Source organism: Fistularia commersonii, chromosome 10, assembly GCF_037954325.1.
Source record: "Fistularia commersonii isolate RoL2024-O1a breed Wild chromosome 10, RoL_Fcom_v1.0, whole genome shotgun sequence".
Classification (NCBI taxonomy): domain Eukaryota; kingdom Metazoa; phylum Chordata; class Actinopteri; order Syngnathiformes; family Fistulariidae; genus Fistularia; species Fistularia commersonii.
In genome coordinates, this window is record NC_141293.1 from 10,103,482 (window position 1) to 10,122,148 (window position 18,667).

Genomic DNA, 18,667 nt, shown 5'->3' on the forward strand with positions numbered 1-18,667 from the left:
GTAAAATTCTGAGTGACGATATATACTAAGGTAATGTGTAATTAAATACTAATGCTCCCATTTAATTGCCCCTATTGACAATATCCCTGTGGAAGATCAATATACATTTTCCTTGAGTCAGCACGAAGGACCAGTAAAAAGGAAACAGAGTCAACATGGGGGGAAGGGGGGGGGGTTTATTTTTTTTTTGTGTAATTTTGCATTCAAATATCAAGTGCAACATTTCATTTTGTAACTAATTGATACAAATCTTACAAGAGGGCATGTACTTTTCATGTGTGATGACAATGTTTCAGAGGATCAAATTAAAGGCCAATTTTAACTTTTCAAATTTAACATTAGGAGACTTGCAGCCTTGACTAAACAGGAGGCTATTAAGTTTGGGAAGTTAAAAAAATTATCTTGGGGGTGGCTCGGTTCAACTATGAGCTGGCAGAAGAACAGCTGGCTGTTGAAACTATTAAATGATCATGTATGGACAAACTGGCACTGTCCCCTGATTAAAAACAAGCTGACCTTCAACATGGGATTCCAACTTGGGCACTGACAAGTTATTGACATTTTTGCTTAGAAGTAAGACACCAGAACTTAAGATCTGCAAGTCTCCTAGTTTTCTAATGGGTGTTTTAGTTGTACTTATTTGTGCGCTTAGCATTTCATCCTACACTGCATTATACAAATAGAAAAAAATAGAAAAAAAAATATGTGCAAGATCTCTGGAAAGAACAGTGCAGGTTACTGATGAACGCTATAGGCAGTTTTTTTAACAAAAATATTCTTCAGTATTGAAGTCAAGACATGTCCTTAGCACATCTTATACATTCAGTGTTATTACTAAAAATACTTTTGTTTGGGCAAGCCACAAACTTGGCCTGCTAATGTACATATGCTACAAGTATTTTATACATTTCATTATTTACATGGCTCTCATACACACATTGAATCACTCGCACCTTTGTTTTGTAATTTTTAGGCTGGCCGTAAATATTTCCAATTCTACACAGGGAGTTTCCTCAAAAGAGGACTGAACAACAATAACCCATTGGAAGATAGTCAATTACGCCTTTCAACTTAATGTTATGCTGGCTTGAGAACTGAAGAATCTTAAGAAAGAACTGATTGCAGTGCGGGAGGGTCAACAGGAAAGAGGCAACATATGTCGCTAGATGGGATGGTCAGCCTTTGGGACCTATTTGTAAACAAACCCAGCCTTCTGTCTCACACGTACGTTGTTCCAGCCATGAATACTTTCCTCAGCTCTGCATTGTTAACTTGTGCCTGCAACCAACAGGGCCATAATGATGTTTGACTTCAAAGAAAGCAAACTTTTAAGGGTGGCCCTCTTCTGCAAGTTGAAGCTGCAGCACTGTCCTGAAGAGGCAGAGGCTGAGGAGCTATGACCATGCTGAGTGGGACAGAACAGTTAGTAGTGACCCTGACAATCTTGACCCAGCGAAACATTGCTTTGGTTACACATAACATTACATAATCGACCACAACAACAAAAGGACTTGTACAAATAATGCTTTAAGAGTGTTGCTGGCTTTAGGCAGGATCAACTCCCATAGTGCATCTGCGCACAGCGCAATAAAAAAGGTTACAGGAGTTGACAGCCTAAGGCCCGAGTGCCATTGTTCTCCTTATTACCCTTCAGTCCGGGGTTAAACTTGTGACCTGTACTCACTACAATGCATTACCTCCTGTAAGATAGCATTTTCCCTGTAGAATTGCATTGGAGTGCCCTTTGAATCTCAAACAATAATAAAGAAAAGTTGGCCTGGAACAAAAAGGAATAGAACCACAGATGACAGTTTATATTAGCATCTGAAATGTTAGAAGTTGATTTAAAAAAAAAAAAAGATCATAACATCCTACTTTGGATAAACAATACAATATTTATCCAAAAAATTTGGGGGGTTGTAAATACAAAGTCTTGTTTGAGGAAAAAAGTACACCCAGCCTGTTTTGACAGCCAAAATAAAAAGAACAAAACCAAAAGGTCAATACAAAGGATTTTCAGTTTAACAATGTCACAAAAGCTGACTCCAGTGAGGGTATCACTCCACCAGCAAGACGGCATGGCTTTATAATATTTTTGAAAAATTTGTTTTAAAAAGAGTCTCAGATGAAGTTTTACAACAAATCTTTGCTGTAAAAGCATCATGTGTTCACTCATATGTTCAATCTAAAAACGGGCCTAAAAATATTATGGTACCATGGTGTTCCTAGTGGATGGATGCCCTCCCAAGAGTTCTTGCTTATTCTATATATCAGATTGGGTTCCCTCTCAGGCCTCTACCTTGAGGAGGCTCTTGAGTTGGAAGGCCATCATCTCCCTGTTGTCGCAGGAGCTCATAGGGAAGGACACCCAGTGGCTGGGGGGCTTGGGCAACACGCTTGGCGAGGGTGGCTCGCTGAACTTTGGCCCCGCATAGCTCGGACTTCCCTGGGCAGCCAGGAGCGTGTTGAGGTGAGACACTGCACCCTCCCAGTTCTGATCATAATTGTTGGCAAAACGGACAGAAGCATTCTTCTCCGTAGACGCGGCCTGCCGCGCCTCAGGAGACCTGTGGTAGGCAGTGCCTTTGTCACTCCTCCGGTGGCCATGGTGGTGAAGGCCCCCGACGACTCCTGCAGATGCTGCAACCGTTGATCCGTTCTGATCACGGCTTCTCGGCTTCGCCCGGACAAACTGGTGGTTCTTCTTTGTTAAAGGACGCTCATGATGAGAAATTGGAATGTTGTATCTCTCACCACCTCCCATACTGCTTTTGCACTGTGTGTCACCTACAAGATTAGACAGTGTTAATTCTCTAATATGGATGCATTTATATCTCATTTGCAATCTGTATACTATTTAACATAGTATACCTAAATTACCTCAAATATCTTTAGATATGTAGGTTGTGTGTATCAAATATTTGAGTTAGGCAAAAAAAACATGCATTGTGTTTTGTACACAAAACATATACATTGGTAACAGGCTGAATGATTCCACAACACACCATAGGATTATCAGAGTAAGCAGGTCATGCTCCTAGAAAAAAAGATATGTTGCACCCGCTTTCAAGAAACTACTATGATGGGATAACAATAATAGAAAGGAAACAATATAGCAATGGATGTATGGTCAACCTGAATTTGTGAGGGTTCAAGGTTCCAACTGCAGGCACATACTCGCGGCCGCCAGTGAAAAACAAGCTGAGGCCTACGTGCAGAGACGCCAGACATCCCCGCACCGCCCCTCCCCCACACCACCAGAGGGCACAAACACCCCCCCCCCTTCACATACACACTAACTCACCTCTTTGTTGTCAGAAAGTTGACTGGGCTGAGAGCCCTCTTCAATCGCTCGCCTCCAACCGGGCCCCAGGTCCTCGAAGTAGTTTTCTGTCTACTTCTCGCTGCACTTTGGTGTCCAGCAAGGTCTGAGGTTTTCATGTGCCAGTGAGCGTTATCTTCTCGCTGGGCCGAGCTGAACATCAATTCACCTCGGCACACGATATTCACCGAAGTCGAAGACCTGGATGGAAGGGACCATGTCGGTTAACGTCGAGCAAAATGAAAAAAATCGAGGTTTGGGTGTTTTAGTGGTTCCGACGCATAGACACCCCCCCCCTCCCTCCCTCCCCGCCGCAATTCGGAGTGCGTCATTACATTCAAGGTTGCAAAACAACAAGGTAATACCCGCCGCATCTCACATTTATTCAGTGTGTCATTAGCTAAAATCATATTATTGGTTTGCTGGCACTTAAATAGCTGTTATACGGTCTGTGTGCTTGTAGCCTAGCTTGATTGCGGTTGCTTTGTTAAACCGATACTTCCGATGCATTTCATTACTTGATAAATAACAGCTCACAACATTGATATAAACCAAGGCGATTTAGGTCCATTATAAACACAATATTGTCCTGTAAACGGCATTATCAATATTATACGCGAATTCACTTGGCTGAAAACCAAAACAAAGAAACTCGTCTCAATATGGCGGCGAGGTACTAAACGGGTTTCTCTTACCGACTTCTTCAGGCTTGGTTGTTGAAAAGCCTTTCGTCAAAAAAAAAAGATTAGACTCGACTTTCGAGAAGCTTTGCCGGAAACTGAAGGAAGCACAGCGAGCTATATTTCCTACAAATCCTTCGCCCTCCTTACTTATGGTTGTTTAAAAGGAGGTGGCCAAACAAACACCTCTCTACCGACTCCGTCTGAATTGCAACAAAATGGAAACTACGGCAGTGATATGTAGCCGTATTGAACGCGTGTCTGGCCAATCAGGGACTGAGTTGGGACTGATGGACCAATCAAAGAGCGGTCTACTAGAGACATTCACGCCTGTTGCCAGACTGGTGACGTCAATGGTTGACAGTCCACTGCGCCCCTTTGTTGGGTTTTCCCTGAGAAGTGAGAAAAGAGAACTTAAAAACCGAAAGTTTTGTCATTTATCCTAAACGTCACATTACAAATAACATTCCTCAAATGAACTACAGCGTGTAAAGCTTTGACTCGACAACAGTGGTAGATTATTGTTATGTAATGTTAATCCTCCCCTCTATAACACGTTAAGGACTAACTTTAGAATGATAGCGGTGTATCTTGTCGTACGTGACCAAGGGCTTATTATGCCCCGGTGTTTGTTTGTGCAGGCCGAGTCCGTGTCCTATGGTCAAACAGCTGCAACAGGCGATAATGGACTCCATATGATGGCTTTTGTTTTTCAACCCCCCACCATCCACTTTATACGCTACCTAACCGAACAACCCAATCAACTTTAACATCCCTTCATTTCTAAGACGTCAGCACTCAAAGTAGAAATCAAAATGGTTGCATCGTGGCTGACATCACTGGGTTGTATTATGAATCTATTTTTCATTCTTTTTCCTTTGTTTGAATAAGGATTTCATAGACTTTTGATTTAGTGTGCTAATTGTTTCTAACAACATTTGTGTCATAATCCAATCATTAGCCTGAATTCGAGCCCAGTTGTAAGCCTTCAAATGAGTTCTAGGGTAAATAATGCTGTGTACTTGGAACAAGGAACTAGGAACATGTGGACAACTCTTTGGTTTCTTGGAGTCTTCCTTCCCCCAGCCCTGGGTTGATTGTACTAAAAGGAATTGCCCCTCAGGATCCCCACAGGGCCCCACTATCCGTGACTACAAATGTGTTTTACTCGCTGTAGGAAGGAATAATGAGTCACTAAAACAGCAAGTCTCATCATGACCAAAAACTATTAAATGCACTCTTCAACATTATGAATAATATCAGTTTGGAATGTATAAGGCAGTATATTTGAGCCTTTAAATCTGATTGTGATGACCAGATTTTTTTAATAATGGCAGAAAACAGGAAGAGTTCAAACTATTTGCAAACTACTCATTGTGATACCTTAAAAAGGCTGTGTCACCGAGGTCTGTGTAATTTTGTCGTAACACTTTATTTATCTATGTATTTGTTTATTTATTTATCTGATATTTTCATTATCATCTGGGTTTTCTTTTGTTTTTTTTTTGTTTGTCAAAATCAAGCTTTGTCATATTGTGTCCTTCTTCAGTTGGTTGTATAAGATCCTACCAGTGGTTAGGAAAAAGTATCAAAAAAACTTTATTTATTATCTAAGTCCTTGTTTATTGTGACAAGGCCTTGCCTTTCTGAAAGTGCTTTTTGAAGTTGTGCAACTCATTCAGCCAAAGCCTAGACCTGGAGGCTTTTGGAAGACGCTCCCCAAAGCAGAGTGACCTTTGGAAGCACCAGTGAGTTGTCGACCATGTAAGGAAAGTAGGTCACTGGTGTGCTCCAGTAGGTCGCGCAAATCATAGGACGAGGCCATATCTCTAAATTTGACTGGTAGCTGTCCATTAATACGTCACACATTGAGAAGATAAAGCAGGCTAACATGGAAACTGGCAAGGCACATTTGAACATAAACAGCTGCTCTTTATCTCGGTACAAAGGGGCTGCAGTTTCAGACCGTCTCTGTCAGCTTTTCACACCTCTCCCAGCGAACAACTGAGAAGGGGAATTACCAATTTGAATTTTTACCTCCAGTACACACAGACAAAGGGAAGTTGAGGAAAACAATTGGTTTCACAATACTGGATTGTTTCACCAGCAAACCCATTAAAAACCAAATTCCTTCTGTGACAGAGAAGAATGATGAAACTACAATTTCCCAATCTTTATTGGTTAATCATTATGTCCACAGCCCCCCAGATCCATATTTCAGCGCTGTTGTGTATTTTTTATAACTGGATAACACCATAACCAGGTTGAGGGTTGCAATTAGCAAACATATGCTTTACATTTTTTGCGAGAATATTATAGCATGACTGTTTTAGTGCAATGTTTTTTTTAAGGGGAACGTTCTGAAAATCATAGATTCTTCACAACGCTGTCGTTACTTACCTGAGGTTATTGACTAATGGAAAAGTGAATTTCCGCCTGAGGATGAATAAAGTACATACTTATCAACCGACATCACGATATTTTGAATATATGTAGATGTGACTATAAGTGGAGTCAGCAAAAAGCTTTTTAAAAACTTTATTTAATGGTGGCTGTTTTTAAAGTCTGAATAAACAACCTGATAATTTCATCAAAGTGAGTGTGTTTTGTGATTCGGGGTGGAATCATATTAGGGAATCATTAGTACAAGATGGTTCTCATTAGATTTCAAAACACATAGTTTATCTAGTCTTGTTTGAACTTTAAATTCCATTTCACCAGTTTTAGTGTTTTTGTTCACTTTTTTTTCTAATATCAGTGTTTAAAGTCCAACAGACAAAGCCTGTTTAAAGTTCCCTTGGTCTCATTGCTGGTCCATTTAAGAGTGATCCTCCAGGCGGGACTCATGACGTCAAAACCCTCTCAGGAACCAATCAGAGGCCAGTAAACAACCCCAACGACCATGATGTAGAACTTTGCTCATGTAATAACCAAAGGCTGAAGCCAATAGTTATGTTCAGCATTTTAAGTTGACCATTAATAAGAGCTTGGAGGAGTAGATAATGAAAAAAAACAAAGAGGACGTTTAACAGATTTTATGGGAAAAAAGGAAACATTGAGTTTATTTGCCCAAACTGAAATTCTTGTTTTTCGTCTCCATTTTTCCATTCTCTTATGTTGAGTGTCAACAATCAAAATTAGTTATTGATAGTAATCATTTCAACCATAAAGCAAATGAAATTATAGTTTAATTTTTCATTCATCAATGTTAACTAATTATATTACTAAATAATAAAATTTCCAAGGCTATGATGATAACTTTTTTAAAATAATTTTTGGTAGCATAAATACTTATGCCCAAGTCAAACAAACTTTGGCTAGACCATGACGTGATTACATTCTCTCTCGCTTCATGTTGTTCTGTCCCTCTCACATTACAGATAAGAACTTAATTTATTCTGCCTGAAGGACTGGAAATCTGAAAACCTGGGGAGGAATTCCAGCTACAGGTAATGCAAAACAGCAAGAGGTTGAAATCCAGGCTGAAGAAAACCCAATGTAACAAATTGAACCAGATAATTAAACTTTCTAAGGCCCTTTTCCATCCTGCGGTATGACCTGCACCAGGTCTAATGCTGACAGAGGAGAAATCTCATTGCGACTACGTGCTGTTCACTGTTAATCACATTTCCTGGCTCCTGGCCTGTTTTGTCATGGCCAGGAGGACAAAAGTCAACCAGCACTCTGGATCTCACCATTTTTCAATTATCTATAATATAATATAGCTTTTTTCTTGAATGCAGTCTATCTAATATGTCATGAAACCACTTTGGTGACCTATATTCCTTGTTACTCTTGGTAGTTGTTTGTCCTAGTTCATACTGTAGATGTGCAAAATTTGCAGAAATTAATTTAAATTTGCCTCCAGTGTGTAACATACCAACCTGATTTCATTGTTTTTGGACTAGAAATGCAGTTCTTCTCATGGGATGTGCACAGGTTAAAAAATAGAGATGGACTCGGAAATAAAGTGTCAGTGAACAACTGAATACCAGAAGCATGAGGACGACATTTACTTCCACGGGTCATCATTGATGGGTGAGAAACAGTGTCCTCTACTGCACTACAAGTGTCTCTGCATAATAAATCAACCTTCACCATGCAAGCGTTATGAACAGAAAAATAATTAAAAATTAGTTATTATTAATTGTTATTAATTTATTATTATTCAAATTTGACAGATATTCATCAATAAAAGTGCAGCAGGGTAGCACAGTGGTTAGCGCTAGTGCCTCAAAGCATTAAGGTTCCTAGTTTGATTCTTTTCAGTCTAAGTTTGATGCTTTTCAGTCCAAAAGCATTCAGAAGTTAATTAGAGGTCCTAAAAAAGAGTGTATTTTTGTTTTCTCTATATGGTGTAATGATGACAGAGTCTTCTTCTTCTTCTTCTTCTTCTTTCGGCTTTTCCCGTTAGGGGTCGCCATAGCGAGTCAACTTTCTCCATCTAACCCTATTCTCTGTATCTTCCTCTCTCACACCAACTACCTTCATATCCTCTCTCACTACATCCATAAATCTTCTCTTTGGTCTTCCTCGAGACCTCTTGCCTGGCAGCTCCCATTCCAGCATCCGTCTACCAATATATTCACTATCTCTTCTCTGTACATGACCGAACCATCTCAGTCTGGCTTGAGAGAGTAAATGATTGTATGTCTCTTATGTTGTCTTGTGATCTACTGGTGACCGGTGCCCACTGCCACCCTGAATGAATTAATGAATTTCTCAATAAAAGCACAAAGGCTCAATAATCAAACACTCAATCAGGCTACTCTAATTATAATCAGTCACTCTGCAAAAAGGCCTGGAGCCAAGCAAGTTCAGTGTCTATTCTAATGCACTTATTTGTCATGTTTAAAGAGACAAAGCTGACATGATTAAATTCTGTCATTATCATTATACTGACCTCCCTCATAGACAGCAGCCAGCAATTAAGTTATTCTTGTAATCCTTCAAGCAATATGTCATAAAAATAGACCATGGGATCCAGTATGGAAAGGAAGAGTGTGTGTGTGTGTGTGTGTGTGTGTGTGTGTGTGTGTGTGTGTGTGTGTGTGTGTGTGTGTGTGTGTGTGTGCGCGCGCGCACATGCATGTGATGCATTAGGCTGTCTTTCAAATGAGGATGAGTGGAAAGCAATTATTAAAAGAGGTAGGAGAAAACTGTCAGCACAAATAGGAGTAATCCATAGGTAGGGAGGTTCAGGATGTAATGGGGGGCTGTGCAAAAAGTGTTTGAAAGAAACACACAACACTGTTTGGAAACATAAACAGAAAAGAGTTTATCTCAGCTGGAAATAAATAATTTGAGCATAAAACATGTATTCAGAAGTATCACAAGTATTAAGTAGCTTTTCCCACATGTCTGGAAGATGACATGTGGTTGCCGCTTTGTAATAGTTTTCCTGTATTTTGATATTCGTCCCATCAGATATTCTTTCCATGTCATTCACACAGACACATACACACGTCCGCAATCACGCACAGTTTCTGCCCCACTGTATGTCACTCTAAAACATAAATAAATACATAAAAACAAAGAAAACATTTTCATTTGATCAAACATGTTGGATGGATGAGAAAATAAAAAGTTCAAGCATTATAGAAATTTCCTCATCACAAGTTTGAAATTGTCTGAAAATTAGTGAGAAATTACTTAAATTGAGAAGAAGTAAATAACAAAGAAATAAGGTCGCGTTTCTTTGAAACTTAGACAAATTCCCAGTTGTACATATTTAATACATTATTTATTTCCTTCCATCCCTGTTATTATTGTTATTATTGTGTTGGTATTTCTGAGATTACATCACATAGTAAGGATTTGTTATTCAAGTGAAAGCCCTTCTCCCTTCATCCCCTCAGTAAGTCACTGTTATTGCTCCCAAATGTGGGTGTTTAACACACTGTCATAATGTCACCGGCGGTGATGATTAAAACACAAAAGATGAAGAAAATGTGTGGTTGTAGGAGGCGTGTGTTGTGTTATCCTTTACCGATCGCATGCTGCCTCCAGAGGGGTCTCTGCTCTTTTTGATTTCAGATAAAAGGGATATGATGTGTGTAGAGTGAGATGCTTTTCACACGTTCTCTGAACAAACACGTTGCTTGAGTGCTTTTTTATTCCCCCTGGAGTCTGTTGGGATTCTTCTGGAAACCGAAGGACAAAATACTTGGACAATGAATCTCCCATATTCCCTCACCCATCTATATCAGACTTATTCAACTGTTTAATTATGTAGTAATATTAAGCTTGAATATTATTTTTAAAGGAGTTTCATTACATAGCACATTCATCACACATAATCTTATCTGCTTCCTGCAATGAAATGTTGTCTGGAAATTATGAATTCAAAATTGAAATTTCCCCACTGTGGGACAATTAAGGGAAATATTCATTCATTCATATCATGAAATATATGGAGAAAAAGTTGGGTTCCAAATTTCCCATTGACCTTTTTTTATCAAGAACAACATTGATCAGAAATGTATCCGAAGCTGCCGTGATGAGGTGCCTCTCTTTTCCTCTCTCTCTCTCTCTCTCTTACTCTCCCTCTCTTGCTCCTCTGTCGTTGAAGCTACCCTTCTTATCTGCTGCTGCCTGGCAGGTCAGTCGCTCCCCGCTGCTCTCGCATCACCTCAACCTGAAGGGAAACCCAAGAGAGTGTCAGGTAAGCTCTGAAATTTCAACCAGTACAAGCAAACAACTCCCATGTTTTCAAAATATTTCCTCAAAGATGTGATTCTGTTGACTTGATCTTTCACTTTGAGCTGTAACATTTGGATGTAAACGGATGTATTGTTCTCAAATGTGATTCGAGGGTACTGTTTTGCAAGAGTTTGGCAGTATGTCAGGGTAATGCAACATCCCATTTCAGAGCAGATGTTGTAAGCAACATGGCAACAATGTCTTTCCTTCTTCACAAATGTTGTGCTTCTTCAAAAGAGAAGCTGATGACTAAATGCAAAGTGACAAAAATTCTTTACTTGACAAATAAAAAGATGGATTGATAATATTCAACACAAGCATCCAAACAGAGATATGGCACCCCATGTGAGGAAGAATATTGCATTTCCGTGACATATAGCTTCACTTTGCCTCTGATGATGATAAACAGACCTGAAATGGACTGAAAGGAAAATAATGGAATTAATGGGCTAGTCTGTTTAAAAATGTGGCTCTGGTTTCTGAGACTCACGCCTGTTGCTTTGTTGCTTGTTCTCATTTCCTTTACATGAAATATCCCCAACAGGTTTCCAACACCATTGCATTTATCTCAGGCAATTGTGTCACATTAATGGAAGTGGAATGATTGATTATGTGGTCAGTTTATACAAATGAATATAACAATAATAATCAATGTGTTATTTGTTTTAGTCAAATCCTCTTACAAACGGGGTTAATCATTGATTACAAATAGATGGCTCTCTGTAATTCACTGTTGACCTTCAGTCTTTGACTTCCTTTTTTTGCGAATTAAGTTCAATTTTTTTACCACAAGAGAGCAGCATTTCCCGAGATGTGATTATGACGACAGCGGCTTTTCAAGACGGACAAGATTTCGACAAAAACTCAGCGAATTGAGGCTGTGGTAAAATTTGATTAAGCGACGAACGATTTCGTTCTAAACGCGAATCACACTCTTGATTTTTTTTTTTTTTTATCTTTTATGTTTTTTCTTCCCTTGACCTAGGGTTTATGGTTCTCAAGTATAAACAAAATATACTGCTGTAATGATAATTGTCTGTTTGCCCGGATCCCTAATTGACTTTCCCTTCTGTCACGCAAATGTTAATGTTCCTTTTAAGGTCTCAGTTAAATATTGACAAAGTGAAATCATAATCACATTGTGTGCAAAACCACATCCTCTCTGTATTTTTCTTCTTTTTCTTCTGGTGCGGGTGTGTGAGAGAGAAGCAGAGATCAAAAGCGTCTGTTTGGTACATTTTCTCCACTCACCTTTTTCCGTAAATGCACCAAGTTGATTTGGTTTATTTCTGTCTGTTTTTTTTTTTCCTATTCATTTTCGCGCTTGATTTGGATTTCTTTGTTCGGTTGCTCGGTCCGGGAGGTGTGCCCGGGCACCGGCCCGGTGGTGCCGGCTAAGAGATGCCGTCCTCCGAGTCCCCCCTCCGCCTCTCCGCACCCTCAACGTGTCCGCCGTTCATTCCTCACGGTCTGTTGGAAAGTGAATTAAAAAGGTTTAGAAAGTTCGCCAGTGTCTGTAAAACACAGTGATCCTGGGGTGCAATGATCCTTGGTTGAAGCATGTTCAGTCCCCGAGGAGGCAGGTTTTCATCTTTTTGGAGGCGCGGTTACAAATCCTGGAGGTCTCATCCCTTGTGAAGTATGGAGATGCCGCTTAAATGGTGTACGCAGTTCAGGGCAGGTGAAATGTTTTGAATGTGGTGATGTGGGCCACAAACGTGTTGCTTGTCCGCACAAGAAGCCGGAATCGGAGAGCGGTTCGGTTGATAATGGCGAAATGATGGCGCCGCGGCTGCAGCGGCTGCGCCTGCAGGTCCTGCAGATGTTTCATCGCCCGGTGCGGCTGCCTCCTCCGGTGCCGCGGGTCTGATGGACCCGACCCCTTTGCCCATCGGTGAGGACCTCTATGGTGACAGGTGAGCTCCCAAACTTTATGGGTGACATACATGATGAAACTTTTGTGGAGACAGGTGGGACGGGAAGCCAGTTAGGTGAGGGCGAAGGCATGGAATGTGGTTGAGAGTTCGACCCAGTTTCAGATCGTGGAACCGATAATGTACAGACTGATCTTTACTCCTCAGAGGACATTAATGCCTTCATAGATAATATCTTCTATAAGAAAGTTGACATCTCTGACTACTTTAGTGACACTGATAAGTTTATCAAATCGGTCAGCGCCATTAACAAACTGCAAGATCTGCACCCTTTGGATGACAGGAAACTGTATCGCCTGCAGAAGCAGGTCATGCTTCTGAGGAAGGCAGATCTACAAGGAAAGTTAGTAGAAGGCCATGTATCACTTGCTTTTTCCATTGTACTGTTGTGTGTCATGTCCAGTTTCTCTTACTGGTGTATCTCTTCCCCCATTCCTGTGAAGGATTAATCCCCAGGCTGGTGGCTGATGGAGGAGCCTCTGCTCTTCAATAGTTTCCTGAGGTCCCAGTCCTTGCCTCCTCGAGGCCTGGGTCCCAGCCTCAGCAGGGCGGGTCTCACAAAGCTGGGTCACATTTTTTGGCTAAATCCCTCTTCATGGACTGCACAGTGGGATGCTGGACGCGCCGCTTCTGTTTGGCTGATCACCAGGGTCACTGAGGAAATCAGTGACACTCTCCCTACCTGAAGTGCTTTGTGTCAGATCACTCCCGCCTCGAGTTATGGAATAAGAACATCCACTACAGGTTCCCCTCGCTGACCTTCCTTCCACGAGTTGGGGAGGAGACAGACAACCTGCTGCTGACCTTTGGAACCCCCTGCTTGAAAGTGTTTCAGACTACAGGCAACTTCTTTGGACTTGGATGCCTTTCTGAAGAGGAGCTGGTGAGCCCCGTACAAGCCAACACTGGAAAAGCGGGAAGGTGACCTCCAGTGGAGGATTGTGCACAGCGCCATAGCAACGGACACATGCTAGGCACAATTTGGGCTTGGGGTGACTGGAGACTATTTGTTTTGTTCACGCCCTGACGCATTGCCTCATTTGTTTATTGTGGGGGTCCCAAACTCACCAACGGTGGCCCATGGGAGGATAGTTTGTTGCCCCCGCCTTAATATGAAAAGTTTAATGTTAGTGCTGTCCGCGAGTTTGATATGTTTGGCACTTTACAGTGTTAAGTGTCATAAAGGCGGGGGCAACAAATTAACGGCGGGGGTAGCAAACAATTGGTCCGTTGGCCGCAAGTTTGAGGCCCTTGGTTTATTGAATGCCTAGGTTGCTGCCACTGTTTAATTTCTTGAAGGGTTTGGTTTTTTAGCTTGGGGTTTACCTTTACCTTCGAATTATTTTATTTTTGGTTCAAGATATTTGAGGACCAACAAGCGGGTGTCAGTTGCGCTAAACTTTTTACCAGGTCCTGCCAAATTTGCCATTTGGCTGACCCGGAGGAAGAAGGCCCATGATCGAGGGAATAAGAGTCCAGTGAGTGTGTTAAAAGCACTGATTCAGACTCGCTTAACCCTCTCCAGGCAGATGTTGCAGATTTGCGACAGCCAAATGCTACTTAGCTAATTACGCCACAACTTAATTTGAGCCTGAGAGGGTTAAAAGTGGAGTTTGATTTCTTTTCTTTATTCGGCAACTTGGGGGACTTTATTTTCTACTTGGGCGATAGGAGGTGTTTTGTGCTCTGTAAACAACCATGGTGTGCTGATGTTGTCATTCTGAATGGATCACCTGCCACTGAGCTATACTGAGTATCTTTTATTGTTTTTGTTTAATGTATAATTGTTAGATCCCACTGTTTGAATAAAAGGAATATTTAAACTCTAAACTCTTCTTCTTCTTCTCTCCACAGGAAGTAACCTTTCCAACCTAGTAATAAGGAAATCCAAAGGTGATTTTTTCTTTGTTGTTATTTTTCAGTTCACTGATGTAACTCAGCGGGTTTTTTTTCATTTACATTCTGCCCTAGTGTTTCTATCCTGTTTCATTGCATTTGTTTTGTCACCTCTAACTAAAAAACAACATATCTTCAAATTTGAAACCATATATAAGCCATTGTAACAAACATTGTAACAAACATTTCACGGTTGTTTGTATGAGTATATTAAAATTGGAGAATAGAAGTTGTTGTACACTCTATTTAATCTGACATAACCATTATTTCTAATTAGCTGAAAAAGGATTGGTCGAGAGGCTGACAGCTGAAATGGCGGAATGGGGCTCTTCTTCAGGACCCACCAAAGCTAAGGACACCTCTGCATCACCGATAGGTATGAATAAAAAATCCCGATAGTTGTTTCATCCCCTGTTGTCAGGATTAACTGGTTGTTTTATGCAATTAATGCATTAATTTTGATATTTATTAAAGTTATTTAAAATTAATTATTTGTATATATTTTTCCAAATGTTTTGTAGTTTTTGCACAAGTTGTATTTTATTGCTTTGTTTCAATTTCAGATTTTTTTTTCTCTATTGACAGGTTTTGACAACAGGGTTTTTCTCTACTCAATGTCACTATCTTTTAGCATGTCATTATTTTTAGCTTTATTTTACAATTACAATTTTAAATTTAAATTCATCACATTTCTCACAGATTTTCTTTAAATGTTTATAATTATATACTCATATGTATTTTTTATATGTTTATTTTTTTTGTTTTGCACACATTTTCATTGTCTCTTAGTGATTTGACATAATCATGACGCAAATAAGTTTGAAACAAGTTTGAACAGGTTCATTGCACTTGAACATAAAATAGATTTTTCAAAAACATATGTCCTTACATGGGTTGCTGGGTTACATGGGTTATTGTACTCCATAGTAATTGGATTAAACTAGCTCAGTGTTGGTTTTGCCCTTTAGTGGCCATCCTTAGCATCACACGTGGACCATCGGGGCACAAAGCCCAACTCCTCATAAGTACTACCTCAAAAGAAGCTCATAACACGGCTTTTATTTTAGGCTGACAACAACTGAATGAAAAATGCATTGAGGGTATTAGATGGTATGGCTGGCAAGGGGATCCATCTTTCCTAATATGTGGCGCTTACGTTTTCCTCACAGCAAATGACTCATGTGAGAATCTGGAACGCTACATGGTGCTGACTGATGCAGAGAAGATGGCCATCGGCTCCATCTGTTTCCTGGGGGGTCCCCTCACACTGATGGGAAACACTCTGGTTTTGGGTGTGATTGCAGCCACGGCCTCCCTGCGACAGCGACCCTCCTACCTGTTCATCGGCAGCCTCGCCTTTGCTGATGTGTTCGCCAGCATCTTCTTCACCACTAGCTTCCTGGACTTTCATCTCTTCCGCCGCTGTGACGGTCCCAATGCTTACCTCTTCAAGCTGGGTGGGGTCACCATGGCCTTCACCAGTTCAGTTGGGAGTTTACTCTTGACTGCCCTGGACCGCTACCTCTGCATCCACAAGCCCTCCAGCTACAAGGTTATGCTAACCCGCCAACGAGCCCTGTTGAGCTTGCTAATTCTCTGGAGCACCACCATCACTATCTCCTCCTTGCCACTGATGGGCTGGAGGTGTTCCACAGATCTTATTCCACCATGCTCACGCATCTTTCCGTACATCAGCCACGGTTACCTAACTTGCTGGACTAGCTTTGTTCTGGTGGTTCTGGCTCTCATCCTAGGGGCTTATGCTCTCATCCTGTGGAAGGCCCACCGCCATGAGTCCTCCATGACCAGCCTCCAGGGAACATCAGGGTCAGGTCATGCCCGCATGAGGATGGATATCTGTCTGGCACGCACCTTTGGTTTAATCCTCCTTGTATTGGTGGGCTGCTGGCTTCCGGTACTCTCCTTCATGTTGGCAGACGTCTCCATGGTACTGAGCCATACGCAGCAGAGGGCCTTCGCCTTTTGCAGCACGCTATGCCTCCTTAACTCTGCAGTCAACCCTTTGCTATATGCTCTACGCTGCAGGGAGTTAAAAGAGGCTGTACTCCACTCACTACAAGTGCTTTGGAAGTTTGTGATGTGTCAAAAATCAACAGAGGAATTTACCCCGGGACTTGCGAGCAGACAAGACAACTTGTGTACTTCGATCACAGAGGATGTGACCCCCAGAACCACCAAACTTTACACCATCTCTGAGATGGTGGACAAGGAGTAGGAACATTGTATGAAATAAAGTTCAGGTGATAAACTCGTCTTTGAGGGATTCTAAGAGAGTAGGCATCACTGGGAAAGGTAATCTACAGTATGTTCGATAGTACTAAGAACTTTGGAATAATTCATTAGTCATTTCTAAGGCTAAAGTTAATTTTTCATGAAATTACTACAGCTTTGTAAAACAGAGCGGTTAAGGTTAAGACTAGCGCCTGAACAACTCTGGACTTTCCATAGCTGATGTCAATATTTGGATGTAAACAAATTCCAATATTGAGAAATTAGATGATATTTGAGTCAATATCATCACAGAAGAGCTAATTTAGACATGGTAAAACTGTGCATTAGACTATTACAAACAACTTCAAAAAAAAATCATTCTTCATCACAATGGATAGGACAGATGTTATGTTGTTAGTTGAAAACAAAAAACAGCCAGTTAAGATAAAAGTTCAACTCTGGAAAAAAATCAGTTAGAAAGGTTAAAAAGTCCCATTATTTGGTTGTTGACATAAATTACATTAAAAAATTAAAAAAAACAATAGAATTAACACAATTTTGTAAGACCAGTCTATCATAACACATGGAACATTGCTACTTTTAGTGATCACCAATAAATACAAAGTCATTCATTTGATTTGAAATGAGAATTTTGTATCCTGGACTGGGTGGATGGGACACTGGTGAGCAACAGAAACCAATAGACATAAACTCTCTAATGTCTTACCAAGTAAAGTAGCATGTGTGGAGGGACTTGATGGCCATATCTAACCTTTGACCCATCCATGTGAACCCCCCCTTTGCCACTGCTATTAAGTTATGTGTCCTGTGAACAAAAAAACGCTGGCCCCTGGGTTAAACATGCAGCATGAAGATGGATTTATTGTTAGCCTGCTTGTTACGTTTGAGTGTGTGTCCCTGAAGTGAACAGGAAACAGCCTGCCCTACATATTGCCTTCGCTATCTGCACATGAATGCCTGGACTCCACAAAAGACCCCACGGGATTTCTTCCACTGTTCACTGCATGGGTCCAAGCAGTTGAAGGTAAAGGGAGCTGGGAAGAGGACAAGCACAGACACAATAATCGCTCTTTACTGTGGTGACGTCTGTGGTTAGACCACTTACTGACATGCATGCACTCACAAGCAGCGAAATAAGATATGGAGGATCACAACACATCTTTCAAGTTAGAAAAAAGATGGACTTCATTGTTTTCACTTTGTCTTGATGTTTATTTGCCAGCAAAACAAAGTCTTGAATTACACAGTATCTTTACATTTCTGTATTGATCTTTTATGACTTTGCAGCAGTGTAGTCACAAGCCTGCCAGGAAAGGAAATCAGCCAGTCTTGAGTGGAAAATATGTAATTGTGTGAGGATAAGAAGTGCCAGATGGCGAAGAGAGGAAGCACAGCTGTATTTACATACTTTGACCTGAATTCAAACATACAAGTTATTATTAGTGTATGTCAGTGTCATGTGATGCTAAGTTTTTTCAATTGTTGTTATTATTAATGTATACGCGCACACACACACACACACACACACACACACACACACACACATATATATATATATACAAAAAATAAATAAAAATCAAATAATGTGCTTTTCACAAGATGTCTCTAAAATGGACATACCTCAAGAGAAAGAAAATTCTTTAAGTATGGGATGATTAGGCACAGTTGCTGGTGTCAGGATGATTTTCAGAAATGATATGAAATTAGGAAAAAAATTAGAAATTGACTATCCAATTGATTACTGTTGCAAAAGTCAGAATTCTAAAAATTACAGGGAAATGATTGAATATACATTTTCTGTAGTTGAAAAGTATACATAACCACAATAGAACTACTGATATACACATTTTTTTTTTTGCTGAAATTGCTTTCATAATGCA

General features: G+C 40.6%; 2 protein-coding genes across 5 annotated transcripts; one reads left to right on the forward strand and one right to left on the reverse strand.

Annotated features, from left to right (window-relative positions):
* Positions 1 to 156: 156 nt before the first annotated feature.
* On the reverse strand, positions 157 to 4,222 carry pnrc2 (proline-rich nuclear receptor coactivator 2). Its single transcript, XM_086153683.1, has 3 exons — positions 4,018 to 4,222; positions 3,305 to 3,523; positions 157 to 2,787 (listed from the first exon to the last, which is right to left on the reverse strand). The coding sequence occupies exon 3, from the start codon at positions 2,762 to 2,764 to the stop codon at positions 2,288 to 2,290; it is 477 nt and encodes a 158-aa protein (XP_086009809.1). The 5' UTR covers positions 2,765 to 2,787; positions 3,305 to 3,523; positions 4,018 to 4,222; the 3' UTR covers positions 157 to 2,287.
* Positions 3,649 to 17,159, forward strand: cnr2 (cannabinoid receptor 2). Of its 4 annotated transcripts, XM_086153676.1 has the most exons (7): positions 3,649 to 3,680; positions 7,383 to 7,451; positions 7,911 to 8,040; positions 10,574 to 10,666; positions 14,493 to 14,531; positions 14,812 to 14,910; positions 15,704 to 17,159. In XM_086153676.1, the coding sequence occupies exons 3-7, from the start codon at positions 8,037 to 8,039 to the stop codon at positions 16,768 to 16,770; spliced, it is 1,302 nt and encodes a 433-aa protein (XP_086009802.1). In that variant the 5' UTR covers positions 3,649 to 3,680; positions 7,383 to 7,451; positions 7,911 to 8,036; the 3' UTR covers positions 16,771 to 17,159. The 4 variants fall into 4 exon arrangements, with proteins under 4 accessions (XP_086009802.1, XP_086009803.1, XP_086009806.1 ...); XM_086153677.1 differs by lacking the exons at positions 3,649 to 3,680; positions 7,383 to 7,451; positions 7,911 to 8,040 and adding an exon at positions 12,443 to 12,620 and having other exon boundaries at positions 10,587 to 10,666; XM_086153680.1 differs by lacking the exons at positions 3,649 to 3,680; positions 7,383 to 7,451; positions 7,911 to 8,040 and adding an exon at positions 13,082 to 14,116 and having other exon boundaries at positions 10,645 to 10,666.
* Positions 17,160 to 18,667: the final 1,508 nt, after the last annotated feature.

Excerpts from the sequence above, each read along its gene's own strand:
- pnrc2 (XM_086153683.1), bottom strand. The coding sequence starts at position 2,764 with ATGGGAGGTGGTGAGAGATACAACATTCCAATTTCTCATCATGAGCGT.
- cnr2 (XM_086153676.1), top strand. Across the intron at positions 10,667-14,492 it reads GAAACCCAAGAGAGTGTCAG|GAAGTAACCTTTCCAACCTA; the intron begins GTAAGCTCTGAA and ends TTCTCTCCACAG. Across the intron at positions 14,532-14,811 it reads AGTAATAAGGAAATCCAAAG|CTGAAAAAGGATTGGTCGAG; the intron begins GTGATTTTTTCT and ends ATTTCTAATTAG.